This window comes from Sorghum bicolor, chromosome 8 (assembly GCF_000003195.3).
Source record: "Sorghum bicolor cultivar BTx623 chromosome 8, Sorghum_bicolor_NCBIv3, whole genome shotgun sequence".
In the NCBI taxonomy this organism is placed as follows: Eukaryota; Viridiplantae; Streptophyta; class Magnoliopsida; order Poales; family Poaceae; genus Sorghum; species Sorghum bicolor.
In genome coordinates, this window is record NC_012877.2 from 59,185,734 (window position 1) to 59,203,235 (window position 17,502).

Here is a 17,502-nt window from a genome sequence, read left to right on the forward strand (position 1 = left end):
ATGTCGGACATCGCAAAGAGGGATTTCGAGATGCTCGCCGTGGATGGCAGCAACTACCTCACTTGGGCGACCGACATCGAGATCAGACTCGATGGCATGGGCCTCGATCATACCATTGTCCAGCCTGAAGCTGGCAAGGATGAGCGCACAAAGCAGGATAAAGCAAAGGCATTGCATTACCTGCGACACCACCTTCATCCTGACTTGAAGTGCGAGTACATGACGGAGAAGGACCCGCTAGTCTTGTGGCAGTCCCTGAAGGACCGCTTCAGCCAGCAGCTGACCATTGTGCTCCCCAGAGCACAACAAGACTGGATCAACCTACGCTTCCAAGACTTCAAGTCTGTGGCAGCGTACAACTCCGCATTGCACAGGGTTGTGACCAAACTGCGTCTATGTGGCCAGAAGATCACTGACGCTGATATGATCGAGAAGACCTTGTCCACCTTCCACCCCGGCAACATTGTACTTCAACAACAGTATAGAAACTCAAGGTACACCAAGTACTCTGAGTTGAGTGAAGTACTATCTGTTGCCGAGCAACAGAATGAAGTTCTCATGAACAATCATTCTGCCCGGCCTACTGGTTCCATAGCTGTGCCTGAAGCACATGCCAATATTGCTGAGAGTTCTCGCAACCGCAAAAGGGGCCGTGGAAAGGGAAAATGGAAGGGGAAGAAGGGTGCCATGTTCAAGGTCAAGGGAAAGGGAAAACCCAAGGGTAGGTTCGACCCCAAGAAGAAAAGAGGTGACCACAGTGGGGAAGAGCAAGGCGATTGCTATAGATGTGGAGCAAAGGGGCATTGGTCCCGTAATTGCCGCACCCCCAAACACCTCGTTGACCTTTACCAGCAGAGCAAAAACAAGAATAAATGTCAGCATGAGTCCCACTTCCTCACTGAGCCTGAAGCTCGGTCTGAGAAGCACGACGACGGGGTCGTCGGTGCAAGTGGAGACGTCCGAATGGACGAGAGTGAGAACAACCTTCTTGATGACTTTGATATATTTGGAGACCTGCAGTAATCTCCAAAGAGTCATGTTAGCGATGCCCACATGTACTAGTTTGGTCATGTATGCTCCTGAAGAGCATTTGTAATGTAGTAGATGATCCAAACTGTTGTAACGTTTCCCAGAAATTATGTAATGTTGTCTTTATGATAATGCATGTTTATGTTAAATTCCTGTTTTTACTTTATGGTATTTAACAGAGCCTGTGGGACCCGATGGCGGAAGCGGAACTCTGTCTTGTAGACAGTGGTACCACCAATACGATACTAAGGGATACTAGATATTTCCAAACATTAACAAAGAAAAGTGGAAATATTATGACCATTGCCGGAAGCAATGCTCATATTGTGGGCACCGGAAGTGCCACACTAGTTCTCCCTATGGGTACTCAAATCTTTGTAAAGGATGCACTATTGTATCCCGACTCAAAGCGCACGCTTTTGAGCTTCAAAGATGTCCGTGCGAATGGTTTCCATGTAGAAACCGAGATCGAGCAAGGTGCTGAATACCTGCTGATCACTAAATTCGACGGGTACCAAAAGCGAGTGGTGGAAAGGTTCTCTTCATCGCCAACGGGTTTGTACTACACGTACATAAAGCCCACAGATGAGTATGTTGCGATGAAGACCATATTCAGAAACACAGAATCGTTTCGAATATGGCATGACCGCTTAGGTCATCCTGGGTTGGGAATGATGAAAAGAATCATCAACAATTCTGCTGGCCATGATGTTAGAGGCTTCCCAAATCCTGAAGATTTTATTTGCACCGCATGTGCAAAAGGGAAGCTAATCACTAGACCATCCCTCCTGAAGATTAGGGATGAGTCACCTGTGTTCCTGCAAAGGATACAAGGTGACATATGTGGACCTATCCAGCCCCTGTCGGGCCCATTTAGGTACTTTATGGTACTGATTGATGCATCTACCAGATGGAGCCATGTGGACCTGTTGTCCACTAGAAACCATGCTTTCTCCAAGCTCATTGCCCAGATAATCAGGCTAAAAGCAAGTTTCCCTGATAACCGCATCCAGTCCATTCGGATGGATAATGCTGGTGAGTTCAGGTCGAAAGCTTTTGATGATTATTGCTTAGCCCTGGGCATTAAGGTAGAGCATTCAGTACCACATGTCCACACACAAAATGGTCTAGCTGAGTCCTTGATCAAGAGGATCAAGTGGATAGCCAGGCCGTTGCTGCAGAATTGTAAGCTGCCAACCAGTTGTTGGGGCCATGCGGTGTTGCATGCTGCAGCACTAATCCAACTCAGGCCAACTGCATACCATGATACATCCCCCTTACAGTTAGTGCGTGGGAAAGAACCAAGTATTTCCCATCTGCGAATATTTGGCAGCGCAGTGTACGTGCCAATACCACCACCCCAGCGTACCGCAATGGGACCCCACCGGAAGTTGGGGATATATGTTGGTTATGTGACTCCGTCCATAATCAAATATTTAGAGCCTATGACTGGGGATCTTCATACGGCTCGGTACGCTGATTGTGTCTTCGATGAAGACCATTTCCCAGCATTAGGGGGAGATAGGCATCCAGAAGAATGCCGGGAAATTGAATGGAATGCATCGGGGATGCAATCCTTAGACCCACGCACTAGCGAATCTGAACTGGAAGTTCAGAGAATTATTCATTTGCAAGGTCTTGCGAATGAGCTGCCAGATGCCTTCACTGATCACAAAAGGGTGACAAGGTCGCATATACCTGCAGTAAATGCGCCGGAGAGAGTTCAGGTACCCCTGAAGGCTACCAACTCTACAGTCTCCCGTAATCCTAGGAATAGGGGGAGACCTCCGGGTGCTCAGGACAAGGTCCCGCGGAGACGTCCGCAGAGGCGACGGTCTGAGACACTTGCACCACTCGAAGAATCAGTTGAAGAGGCTCGACCCGAAGTCGAGAATGCCCCAGAAGTGGCAACTCAACCTGAAGTTGAGGAGGTCCCTGAAGGACACCATCCTGAAGATGGAAATCCCAATGCGTCGCGCGCGCACCATCGCATTGGAAGATCGGAACGCCCCAACTCAATCGTTACGGGAAATCACGATGAGTGGGAGGACGATCATGAGGAGATCGCCACTAACTATGTGGAATCAGGAGAGTCATATCATAGAAAGACCACTATTGTCGACATATATTTTGCCTCAAAAATTGCTGACTCAATGGATCCGGATCCAGAACCAAAGTCCATGATAGAGTGCCGGAAGCGCTCGGACTGGGATAAATGGAAGGCAGCAATTGAGGCTGAGTTGCGCTCGCTTTGCCAAAGAGAGGTCTTTGGGCCTGCAGTCCCAACACCTCCAAAGGTCATCCCTGTAGGATGCAAATGGGTCTTCCTCCGGAAGAGGAATGAACATGGCGAGGTGGTAAGATACAAAGCGAGGCTAGTGGCACAAGGGTTCACGCAGAGACCCGGCATCGATTATGATGAGACTTACTCTCCTGTTATGAGTGGCATAACGTTCCGATATCTTATATCTATGGCAGCTAACTTGAATTTGAAAATGCAGTTGATGGATGTTGTGACCGCATACTTATATGGGTCACTTGATTCGGAAATATACATGAGAGTCCCTGAAGGGCTCAAGATCCCTGGACCGAATCAAAACCGCAACATGTTCAGCGTCCGCCTACAGCGGTCGTTGTATGGGTTGAAACAATCTGGAAGGATGTGGTTCAACCGATTGAGTAACTTTCTCCTGCAGAGAGGTTACATCAATAATGATGATTGTCCCTGTGTTTTCATAAAGAAATCCAATGATGGATTTTGTATCATCTCCGTTTATGTCGATGATTTGAATATTATCGGGACTACAAGGGACATTGAGGAAGCAATGGCTTACCTCAAGGCGGAGTTTGAGATGAAAGACTTGGGCAAGACCAAGTTTTGTTTGGGCCTGCAGCTCGAACACCTCCCTCAAGGAGTGTTTGTACACCAGTCCACTTATACTAAGAGGGTACTTGAAAAATTCAATATGAGCAAGTGCCACCCTCTTAAGACCCCCATGGTGGTCCGATCCCTAGAAGCGAATAAGGACCCATTTAGACCCAAGGGCGATGATGAGGAAGTATTGGGACCCGAAGTTCCATACTTAAGCGCCATTGGAGCACTGATGTACCTTGCAAACTGCACTAGACCTGACATTGCGTTTGCAGTAAATCTATTGGCAAGGTACAGTGCTGCCCCAACCAGGAGACATTGGGTTGGCGTCAAAACCATCTTGAGGTACCTACAAGGTACACAAGACCTTGGTCTATGGTTCCCGAAGAACCAAGCTCCAACCATGGTGGGATATGTGGATGCTGGCTATATGTCTGACCCGCATAATGCCAGATCACAGACTGGTTTTGTCTTTCTCTGTGGTGGTGCAGCCATTTCCTGGCAGTCTGTAAAGCAGACCCTAGTTGCCACATCGACCAACCACTCAGAGATAATCGCTCTATACGAGGCTGCACAAGAGTGTGTTTGGTTGCGACGAATGATTAATCACATCCAGAAGTCATGTGGTTTGAACGTCGCCGAGACCCCCACCATTATCTATGAGGATAATGCGGCTTGTGTTGCACAGATGCACATGGGTTATGTCAAGAGCAATCTCACGAAGCATATTGCTCCAAAGTTCTTTTATCCCCATGAGCTCCAGAAGAGCGGGGAGATAAATATCCTGCAAGCAAGATCGTGCGATAACCTTGCAGATCTTTTCATGAAATCTCTACCCGCCTCTAGCTTCTATAAGTGCATCCATGGAATTGGTATGAGGCGGCTTAGAGAGTTGCAGGGTTTAGGGGGAGACCAGCCCCAAAGACATAATCTATGACCGTGGTCCCGAAGATCACGAGTCGGTCCTGAAGACCGACCTGAACATCAACTGTTGTACTCTTTTTTCCTTGATGAGTTTTTCCCAGTGGGTTTTCTCATGCAAGGTTTTTAACGAGGCAACAGGTGCAGCATAAGCGATGCGTGTGATGTACTCTTTTCTCCTACCCTTTTTCTCCCACTGGGTTTTTAGGGGGAGTTTTTAACGAGGCATACACATAGCATAAATTTGGCCAAGGGGGAGTGTTGAAAATCAAAGTCAAAAACAGTATGTGAATATAGACTTTGAATGGTGGCCAAATTAATGAAGGAGGAGAGAAATTTCAAGAGTTCAAACACTGTAAATCCTTTGTATCCATTCTCTTTGTCCCCTATAAATAGAGGGTCACTTTCATGCTTGTATTACACATCAAACAAAGGAATACAAAGACCACTCTTCTCCCATCTCTCTGTCCAAATATCTGTGTTCTTGAGTGCATTGTGAGCGATTCAGTGACTCGATTTCTAACAGCAACGTGTAGTGTAGAGGTAGGCTCCGGCAGCCAGCCAAGCGCGCTGGATAGTGTTGCGAAAGGTCTGTTTGGAATTTTGGATCGGTTGAAAATATGTAACTGGGAGTTCACTCTTTGCATGTGTTTATTATATGCAGAGAAGAAACAGTTGGCGTCCGAACTCGAGTAATGTTTACGTTTTGCATATATGGCCATTTAACTGAATATAGAAACGTAACATAGGCGCTATTCGGAGAATTTAGGCTTAGTTTACCATAGCTTAGCTTTATTAGTGAAGTTGTTTTTTTATAAAAGAGTTTTATGAGAAAATTTCTATAAAAAAACTGAGTTGTTTTGAAAAAGTTATTTCGCAAAACAGTTTCACCAGCAACTTTATTCATAAATAAATGAAAGAAAAAGGAAAGAAAGTTAGAAAAAAGTTAGGATAAACTAGTTTTTCAGTTTCATTCTAACTTATATCTTCGTAAGAGAAGTAGAAGAATAACTTCATATACGAAGTGTTTTTTGAAAAAAAAAAAGTGTTTAGCAAAAAACAGCTTACAACAACTTATGTGCCAAGCATACCCTAGACCTGGTTTAGATTAAAAAAATTTTAGATTTTAATAATATAATACTTTCATTTGTATTTAATAATTATTATCTAACTATGGACTAACTAATTTTAAAAGATTCATCTTAAATAAATTATATAATTAATTATTTTTTTATTTATATTTAATGCTCTATTTATGTGCCACAACCGATAAAGAATCTTTAAAAGTTTTTTTAAAACGAAGCTTTAACAGGTGTTTCCTGTTCGGTTTGGACTCCGGTGTCTCGTGGGAAGCAGGCCCGGCCCAAAAGGATCGAGGACTGTGGCCGCTCCAAGCCCACCAGTCGTAGAGGCCCAGGTTCCTACTTAAATAAAGCCTGATCCAATTAGAAGCCAGTAGCGTGGGCCGGCACGAGTCCCTGACTGCCGACCGGTACAGATCGAGCCGCCAGCCAGTCCACCGACAACCTATTTACTTTCTGCGTTCAAAAAAAATGTGATCTTGTGGTTTAAATCTTATTTCCAAAATCCAAAAACATGTAAATCTATATTGTGGTCTGGTTGAAAGGGGTTAGAATGGCAGCTTCAATGGGAATATCCCAAATTGTCCAGGAAACTGACGCTGCAATGGTTAAGGTGGTGATGGAAAGTGAATAGTGATGAGTATAGACTCTCGGCTTGGGGTGGACTGATAGCCAAACTACGACTGTAGCTGATGCGCTAGCTGCGCATGAGAGTCGTGCCCTCTATGATGATCAGGTCATTTGGGACAATTTACCTCTCTTTGTAGAGGGTCTTGTGGCCAGCGATTCTGCTGCGGCCAATGAGTAATAAACTGAGCTCTTTAAAAAAAAAGTATCTCAAAAAACATGTAAATCTATATTTTAGATTAACTTTATGGTGAGACCCACCAATAAAAAAATACACAGCTAATTAAAAAATCATATTAACTCTGCACTTCCACTGAAGATTGTAGATGATTGATACACATGCAATTGAAAAAATCATGTTAAGGCCTTGTTTAGTTCCAAAAAATTTTGCAAAATCGACACTGTAGCACTTTTGTTTGTATTTGACAAATATTGTCCAATCATGTACTAATTAGGCTCAAAAGATTCGTCTTGTCAATTCCGATCAAATTGTGCAATTAGTTTTTATTTTCGTCTATATTTAATACTCCATGCATGCGTGTAAAGATTCGATGTGATGGGGAATCTGAAAAATTTTGTAAAATTTTTTAGGAAGTAAACAAGGCCTAACTCTGTATTTCCAATGAAGATTCTAGATTGTTCTTTTGAGTTCCTACGTGTGTTGAGAAGAAGACAGCAGGGGTACATGTGTAATTTTATATCTATTAGTGTGCCCTTGAAAAATGGAGGGGGTACTATTTTGCAGACCATTTTTTAGAAAGGAAAGGAAAAACTTAGGGGTGTTTAAATTAAGGGGCTAAAATTTAGCAGTGTTACATAAATTATAGAAGTCCTCGATAATTCGTGAGACAAATTTATTAAGCTTAATTAATCTATCATTAGCGACATGTTTATTACATTACCATATTATCATATCATAGATTTATTTGGCTTAAAAAGTTTGTTCACAAATTAGTTACATTATGTGTAATTAATTATTTTATAGTCTATATTTAATATTCTCTAAATATTTGATGCGATATGGTATAAACTTTAGGGAGACGATTGGCCTTATTCAAGAAGACGGCCGATGTGCGTCGACATTGTAGAAGACCACTCCTCTTCTAGTTCTCGCTGACTAAGGCCTTGTTTACACCCAAAATTTAAAAACTTTTCAAGATTTGTCATCACATCAAATCTTATGACATATACATAGAGCATTAATTATAGATAAAAATAACTAATTGCACAACCTAGTTAGTCCATGGTTAAAAAATAATTGTCAAATACAAAAGAAAGTGCTACGGTACCCAAAACTTTTCACTAACATAGCCTAAAAACGCTGCACCAACGTGAGAAATGTGTTCTAGCATATATTCACCATGTTTGCTTGAATGTAATTCTCATATTCCGATAAATCAGATAATTCAAACTTTAACAATAATTATATAAAAAGTTAGTAACACTTATGAAATAAAAAATATTATTAAATTAGTTATGTAATATATTTTTATAATAAATTTATTTGAAGATATAAATACAAACATTATTTTCTATGAATTTGGTTAAACTTAAGCTAGTTTGATCAATACGCTTCTTATAATTACATTCTTTTTTGAATGAAGTGAGTATATGTTTATGAAGAAACAAGAAAAATATTGTGCGGAGTATAATACTGTGTGTATATAATAATACAAATAGCATCGGTTATTGATTTCTTTTTTAATAGCAACATAAAGCATCGGCTATTGCTACTCCCGGTACGGCGGATTTGATTGCAGTGAAATAAAAACAGATCGGATATGAACGGACGTATTTTTATAAGGATTTGGATTTGAATGTAGATAGCGTCAACCATACTAGATAGGTTATGATTAGATGTTGACATCATAAATATATAATTTAAGTATTCAGATATGGATACGATATCAAATGTTGAATATCTGAATTTGGATACAGACAGATTTGTTGCAGCCCATGGCGCTGCGCTGGAGGCCCAAAGAAGAACTCCTCTACGTCGGACCATGTGTAGGACGGACCGTGCAGAGACGACGGACGGCGGCCGAGCCGGGGGGCCCAGTAGCCAACGCGGCGGCGTCGTTCACGGCCGGCGGCCGGATTAGCAAAGCGGTGTCCGCCGGGCCGGTAGCCAGCGGTCGCGACGGAGGCTTTACTGTAGCATTTTGTTTTTATTCAATAATTATTATTCAATTATAGACTAACTAAATTAAAAGATTTACCTTATAATTTATAGATAAACAGTGTAATTAGTTTTAATTTTTGTTTATATTTAATAGTTCACGCATGTGTCGCAATATTCAATGTGACAGAAAATCTTGAAAAGTTTTTAGTTTTTGGACCTTGTTTAGTTCCAAAAGATTTTGCAAAATGGGCACCGTAGCACTTTCATTTGTATTTGACAAATATTGTCCAATCATAAACTAACTAGGCTTATATTTAGTGTTTCATACTTGTGCCGCAAGATTCGATGTGACAGGAAATCTGAAAAATTTTGCAATTTTTTTGTGGAACTAGGCCCTTGTTTAGTTCCATTTTTTGTTTTGGTAAAATGGACACGGTAGCAATTTCGTTTGTATTTAACAAATATTGTTTAATCATGGATTAACTACACTTAAAAGATCCTCCTATAAATTACAGACAAATTGTATAATTAATTATTTATTTTACCTATATTTAATGTTTGATATATGTGTCGTAAAATTACAAAGAATATGAAAAATTTTGTAATTTTTTTTTTTTGTCGAAGGCCCTAAACAAGGCCTTGCGCACGCACGGGCGCGGCCAGGGAGAGAGAGAGAGAAAGCGCGTCGTGGATCCCAGGCTCCTTGGTCAGTAGTACTAGTCACGTGAGGAGGCCGTGCGGGCCCACGTGCACGCTGCCGGCCGTAGTACGGCACACGAAGGGAGGGAGGGAGGGAGGGAAAGTCAACTCCAGCGGTGCATGCACGTCCGCCGCCCCATCTGCCAGTACAGCTGGCGCTGCCGCGGCGCTCTGGGCTCTGCTGCTGGAGCGTCTTTGCATGGCCGCCGGCGACCGTCCAGAAACATGTCGTCAACCTGTGGACGACCATCCACCATGATCTCCCATCCGTCACCCTCACCCAATTCCAATTCCACCCGATCCGACCGGGTCCGCGGCGGAAGCGGAACGGGTCGCCGCCGCCGCGTCCGCCCGCGGGGAGGGGAGCGCGCTCTCCGATGGCTCCGGCACGGCACGGTCCAGTCCCCCGGTGTGGGTGCGTGCTCGGCGACTGCCCTGCTGCCGCTGCCGCCTTGGGACTTGCATTGGGACGACTGGACCCGTTCCACTCCAGACTCCACGCGCACGGGACGGGAGCACGTCACACGACCACCACCCGTGGTTGCCGCCGGTTGCGGATGCCACGACCACCACCCGTAGCCGTCGGGGTCGCGTCGCCCTCACCCATGGCATCTCAGCAATGCACGTACGGAGACACGGCCAGGTCCCTAGGCCGGAATTGAAGGCCGGGCTTCAACGGGACGTCGCTGTCGCCGGGACGCCCTTGTCTCTCACGCCATCGGTCATGCATCCTAACTACACTAGTCCCAGTCAGTCAGGCCTCGATAAAAAAAAAAATCAAAAATCACCGTCACATCAAATCTTTAAACACATGCATGTAGCATTAAATATAGATATAAAAAATAATTAATTACACAATTCACCTATAATTTGCGAGACGAATCTTTTGAGCTTAACTAGTCTACTATAGTTGAACATCAATTATCTAAAGGGGTGTTTGGTTGGGGATCTTAAAGTTTAACATGTACTGTATCAGTTTCGTCTTATTTGACAATTAGTATCTAATCATATACTAATTTGATTTAAAAGATTTGTCTCTCAAATTACTCTTCAGCTGTGTTTTTAGTTTAGTAAAGAGTCTATACTCCGTATTTAATACTTTATATATATGTTCAAATATTCAATGTGACGGACGGTAAACTTTAACAAACCAAATCAAACGGAGCCTAATACGAACGAAAGTGCTAGATACCTAAAACCAAAAAATTTGTTTCGTCGTCACGACCCTGAGCAAGCTTCCCCATCGGTGCGGTAACTACACAGTGCACCCATCCTCCAGCAGCTGAGGACTGACTGCATGCATGTGTTGATCGAGTCAGCTATACGACTCCGACTGACTGCATGTACTCCACCGGTCCAGCGGACTTCGAATTCCCTTTTACTGCCGCCCATCCAATGGCCCAACTTAAAATTGAAGACAATTTTTTTTCTTGATTCCTGTATTTCAATCGCCCAACTTAAAATAGAGAGATTTTTCATGTTTCCTGTATTTCTTTTTTGTCAAAGTAAACTAGTTTCTACCAAATTTCTATGGCTCATCATTTAGTTTAGGTAATGTTTGGTTCAAGGAATAGAACGGACCCACCAGGCGGGATATCACACCTTGACTTCTCAGACGAGATTCTCCCAGGTGGGAAGAGTGCTCTCTATGTGCGTACGAGGAGCACGACCATCGACGGAGGAGGAGAGAAAGGAGCGCTCCTGTGAGATCTACTTCTAGCCCGGACATGTGGCTCGGAGGTTGAGCTTTGTGCTCGTCTCGACGAGCAGCTATGCGAGCAACTGCCACCCCTGACAATGGCGCATGCCGTGCAGGCAAGCGCCACCCTTGCTTCAACGCGAAGGAGATTGACCAGCCAAGTCCGAGCGGATGGAGGAAGAAGAAAGGAAAAAAGAGAGAATGATAGGTGGACCCTAATGGTTTGGCTTCTGGTTCCACTTTTGATATCTGTCAACTAAAGAAAAAGTGAGATAGTCCCGTCCTCCATCAACCAAACATGAAATGGGCTGTCCCTCCCAAAAAATTGTGACGAGACAATCTCATTTCTATGCGTCTTCCAACCAAACACTACCTTAAGGGACAAGCTGAGATAGAATATCTCGTCCTTGTTTTTGCAGAGGGAGCCATTTTATTCGGTGATCGTCACCTTTCAAGTAGTGAAGAAGTCGTATGCAAAACGTGTGCACATGTTACACGTTTTTATACAACTGAAACAGTTTTTTGAGAATTACACAGTACAACGTAGACGCTCACAACACGCATGCACACTCACCTCTATGAACACACGTACGCGCCATAGATCAGTTGGTTAAGTTTCTTGTCATAGAACCTACCCACACGGGCTCAAGTCCTCGACTTGGAACGGGTGCCGCCAGTGGTGACTTCATGAATCTCGAGATTTGCTGGCTCAGTCCTTCAGAGGTGCTCGTAGGGGTAGGATTTGACATATATATAATTGCGAAGTTGAAAGTGATGGACACCATTCCTGTTTTTGACAATATCATATCATTTTAATTTTTGGCATATAATTGTGAAAGTGAAACTGACAGTGCCTTCATCTGACCGTTTTCACCCGTAGTCATGAGGATCAAGCTATGTTGTGACGTGCATGAATCTAGGTTCAGCAAGCCAGAGCAGTTTTGTAACTCCAAACAACCATACCGCAATCATAAAAACAAGAGGAGTAGGGGAGTGAGTGATGGAACTATGTAAGGAGATCGAGGAATGAAAGAAGAGGCGTACCTAAAAGGGAGAAGAGTGAGTGATGGAACTAGCTAGGGAAGAAGATTGAGGAATGGAAGAAGAGTCATATGTGTGAGAGGTGATCTTAAAAATGAGGAGAGTGGGAGAGTGAGTGATGGAAGAAGACTAGAGAATGCAAAAGGAGGGGCAAGCGTGAGAGAAAAAAGTGGGGGAGTGGGTGATGCATCGAAGAAGATGTAGAAATAAGGGACATTGGACCAATTGAAAAGGAGTATTAGAGATGATTGACTCAGTTGTACTCTTTAATTTTAGATTGTATGGAGGCGCAACACGCTTTGAAGAAACGAAACTTCTCGTACTTGGCCGATGGCAATAATGCTTTGCAAATCAAAGACAGAGGAACTGTATACGTTGTTCCATCTAGACTAACACATTTTCCCCTACTATCTATTCGTAACTGTAATAACTTTATGTCACTGATGTTTGTCTAAGAGCAAGTTTAATAATACCGCTTATTTATTGGCTGTAAGGTTCTTTGCAGTCTTCTCCCAGCCTACCCATACAATAGTTAGTTATTCACTATTAATACATGACCCACTTATCTTTCTTTCTGATAAAGTTTTTTGGTTTCTGTGCCTAAGCTGGTTGTAAGCTTGACCAGTCTTAGTGGGAGTTTCATCTGAGTTTCATTCACATTAAATAGGCTGTCATATAGGCATTTTGGATGACATGGCAGCGTATTTAAGAAAAGAGAGAAGAAATGAGTTTTATCTAGATGAAACTCTCTTGGTACAATTACCAACTCTCTATGAGTCTTGAAATTAAATGCCTATGAAACCATATAATGAAACTCTCTATTGAGAGTGGATGTTTCATCCAAGTTTCATTTCATTTCACATGACATGGCAACCTTGAAAACAACGCTATGAAACTCTCCATTGAGACTGGCTCTAAACGGCTTACAGTCCCTGCTTCTCTTCTCTCTCCTCCTATCTCTTCTCCACCTCAACATTTAGCCAGCTTACAGTCCATTATAATACTTGCTCTAAACGGCACCTCATCTATTATCAATAATAAAACCACCATATTATACTATTAGCTACTCCCTCCATCCTGAAATAGAACATATTATAATTTTTAAAATTTATATGGAAATACAATACATTCTATATAACTATGTCTTTTTGCAAGGTTTATAAAAGAGAAGCCACGATTTGAGAAAAAACTCTATAATTAAAATAACCTATAGGTACTTACAATTATCTAAATATTTCTTTAAATTGTCTTAAAATTTATAAAACACACTTCATAAGCTAGGGACGCTCTACATTCGAAATGGAGCATGCAACAAAGACAGACAGTGGGCTGGAGGTAGGAGAGGAAGATGGCGGAGAAGGGAATCCTTGGGTGTACGCGTGGAAGCAGACAACTCATCTCCCCTGTCGCCCTACTCACGCCGCCCCTCCAGCTGTGCCCAGCTCGGTCGCATCGCACGCCATGGACACTGTGGACTCCTTCACCTCACCTGCTGCCAGTCCTCTTCCATGGGGACGCGCTCCACCTCCGCCTCTGCCTCCAGGATTTTAATTAACAAGCAGCTAAACAATTGCAGAATTGCTATGCTGTCTCATGTCAAACAGCTAAGCACCATGCAGTACACTCCTACTAAATTAGTATATACTACTGCTGCAAGGCCGGTCCCAATAAGGACATCCGGACATTTTTCTATGCCAACAATTCAAACCGCGAGTGGACGAAATTTGCTCCCGTGCATTCAGTCCTAATCTGCAAATTGCATTTGAAGTTTCTCAGAATCGTCTGAAGCTAGCTAGCAGAGTGGAGATCCTATCTCTCTGAATGCATACATACACGGTCTGTCTGTCGAGACGGTGTCGGAGCGGTGCTGCTCGTGCTCAGGGCAGGAGGGAGGTGGTTTAGGGTTTCAGGATTTGGATTGCCGGCGGAGGCAGGTCGAATTTGAGGGGGACACATAAACAAGCTTAAAAGATACTTATGGCAGAGGCGCAGAGCAATCTAATCTGGCACAGCAAGGTAACAAGGATATGGTTCCGCTCGTGGGAAGGCAAAAGAAGTGGAGGCTGGATTTTAGTGAGATGGCTCTATTAAAAGGTTTCTGAAAATGGTTTTAAAGCCAATCTATCTTTAGAAATTGTCTTTTGTCTTCCTAAAAATAGAGGCTAGAAATGTAGCTGTTTCTGAAGACGGCTGGAAATTGCACCAGTCACCTAAATTTTTCAGCATAAGTTGGGTACAAATTAAATAAGGGGGTGTTTAGTTCCCCATAGAATCTAAGGGAGTGTTTAGTTCCTATTTTTTCCTCAAAAAAATTGGGTTTTGGTCCATCATTTTGAAAAATGGAACTAAACACCATGTAAATTTTTGGCAAAACGATAATTATTCTCTATTTTGGATTTTGGCCTCAAGAGGCCAAAAAAACCCAAAATGAGCCTCAAGAGGCTTGCAAACTACTTTGGAGTGATGCAAAATGCTAAAATTTTCAGGGTCATGTTTAGTTCCATCCAAACTGCAGAATCTATTGTCCTCATGAAGCCTCCTGAGACTCTTTTTGGATTTTTTTGGCCTCTTGAGGTCAAAATCTAAAATGGAGAATAACCACCTTTTTGCCAAAATTTTTGCATGGTGTTTAGTTTCATTTGCAAAATGATGGACCAAAACCCAAAATTTTTTAGGGAAAAAGGAAAACTAAACACCCCCAAACCATTATAACAATTCAACTTTTAAGTTTTCGAAATGATGACCTAAAGAAAAATTGTAGTATTCGAAGGGATTTTCAATTTTGTAGCCAACTACTCTTTCATTTTCTGAAATTATGTTTTTTTTACTTTTTAGATTTTAAAAAATATTAAAATTATTTTTTCAAATAACCTCGCACGGCAAAAATTACTTAAACCAAAGTTGCAGTGGTCGAGTGAGATATAACTCTTTTGTTGACGAAATTTTCACTTCAATTCAATTAGAACTGGAAAATTATGCTTAACTTTTCAAAGTTTGAAATTCATTTTTTGGGTTTTTTTCAGATGAAGATACCAGTTAAGTCAATGTTATAGAACTCCAAGAGATTTGCAACTTTACTATTGATGACTTTTTAGTTTGAATTCATTTAGGGCTCGAGAATTATACTTTACACGCATAGATTTTGAAATCCATATTTTAAGATTTTTTTTTCCAAAGGAACTCAGATAGAGAAAAGATACACCAAAGTCTTAGTACTCAAAGAGATCTAAATTTTTCACTTTGAACTTTTACATTTAAATTATTTAAGATCTCAATATGCATTACAATACTAGAATAAATACAAAATGATGATATCAACCATTAGGCGCAGTGGTATGGAAGGAACACACAATAGTGATGTCCTAAGCTTGATTCAACCATCTCAAATATGCACTAACTTTTTTACATGCATGCGTAGATTCCTTGTATCAAACTTATTTAGAGTGCGTGATCCCTTATGTAAAAAGAAATAACCTAAAAAGATAAAGATGTATTATAAAGAAGCTTTATTTTAGGGGTGGACTACGAAATCTAGAGACTCTAGGTTTTGAGTACCGTAACACTTTTGTTTTTATTTAATAATTATTGACTAATTATAGACTAATTAGGCTCAAAAGATTTATCTCGCGATTTACAGGTAAGTTATGCAATTATTGTTTTCGTCTATATTTAATGTCTCATGCATGTGTCGTAAAATTCGATGTGATGGAGAATCTTGAAAAGTTTTTTATTTTTGAGGTGAACTAAGGCCTTGTTAGTTCTCAAAAAAATTTGCAAAAGTTTTCAAATTTCTTGTCACATCGAATCTTGCGGCATATGTATAGAGCATTAAATATAGATTAAAAAATCACTAATTGCACAATTTATCAGTAATTTGTGAGATGAATTTTTGAATCTAGTTTATCTATGATTAGACAATATTTATTAAATATAAATGAAAGTGCTATAGTACCCATTTTATAAAAAAATTTACAACTAAACAAGACCTAAACAAGGCCTCACAGCGAAAGGACTTTCAGCATGAACTCGAACTCGAACGTCACATTCGTACTAGTACGTGTAGGTAATGTGTAAATGCAGCCTTTAGATAAGTAAAAGGGAGCGGTAGGTAGTACACACTGTATTACTCCATAATATCCACAGCATTTGACACGAAAACACGGACACAATGACTTTTACTTTACACTGGAGAGGAGGATTCTTCGACGCCGACCGTGTTAATCGATCTTTCAAAGCTTTTTCTGTTTTGTGTCTGTTGATTGAGTTTCTTTGGTCGTCATTTGATCTGATGCTCTCATATTAATTTTCGTGCACTTTCTTGCTGTTGAACGCATTTCGCTAGCCCATATATGCAGGCCAAGGCCTTATTTAGTTTCAAAACTTTTTTTTTCTCAAAATAAACACTGTAGCACTATTATTGTATTTGACAAATACTATCCAATTATAAACTAATTAAGCTTAAAAAATTCGTCTTACAAATTATAGATAAACTGTATAATTAGTTATTTTTTAATCAATATTTAATACTTTATGTATGTGCTGTAAAATTTGATGCGACAAAAAAGGGAGCGGTAGGTAGTACACACTGTATTACTCCATAATATCCACAGCATTTGACACGAAAACACGGACACAATGACTTTTACTTTACACTGGAGAGGAGGATTCTTCGACGCCGACCGTGTTAATCGATCTTTCAAAGCTTTTTCTGTTTTGTGTCTGTTGATTGAGTTTCTTTGGTCGTCATTTGATCTGATGCTCTCATATTAATTTTCGTGCACTTTCTTGCTGTTGAACGCATTTCGCTAGCCCATATATGCAGGCCAAGGCCTTATTTAGTTTCAAAACTTTTTTTTTCTCAAAATAAACACTGTAGCACTATTATTGTATTTGACAAATACTATCCAATTATAAACTAATTAAGCTTAAAAAATTCGTCTTACAAATTATAGATAAACTGTATAATTAGTTATTTTTTAATCAATATTTAATACTTTATGTATGTGCTGTAAAATTTGATGCGACAAAAAATCTGGCAGCTTTTCTAGGATATAGTCAGCTCCCACAGACCAACACTAGTCTTTTCTGCACACTCCGGGAACTACTTCCCGGTCGGTCACCCATCCCTAAATTGCTCTAGGCCAAGCACGCTTAACTTTAGAGTTCTTTTGAGATAGGTTCCCGGAAAAGAAGTTGTAACTTGTTTGTATGAGTCTCCTATTAATCCTGAGCCGGGTGTTACGTAAACAAGCCAAGAATATACACGCTGATCTGCATTTTGACCAAGTCCGTAAAGATACGGGCCATGGCGTGGGCCCCACCGAGGAACTAAAAGTCAATGGCATGCCAGCTCCTCTTGTCCCCTTGCACCTATAAAATCGCCCGCCCACCCACCTCCTCCGCTGCACTA

The 17,502-nt window shown here is 41.5% G+C and overlaps 1 protein-coding gene across 1 annotated transcript; it reads left to right on the forward strand.

Moving 5' to 3' along the window:
- On the forward strand, window positions 1-1,023 carry LOC8076657. The gene has a single exon (XM_002442438.2). It carries the CDS (start codon window positions 1-3, stop codon window positions 1,021-1,023), a length of 1,023 nt encoding a protein of 340 aa, XP_002442483.2.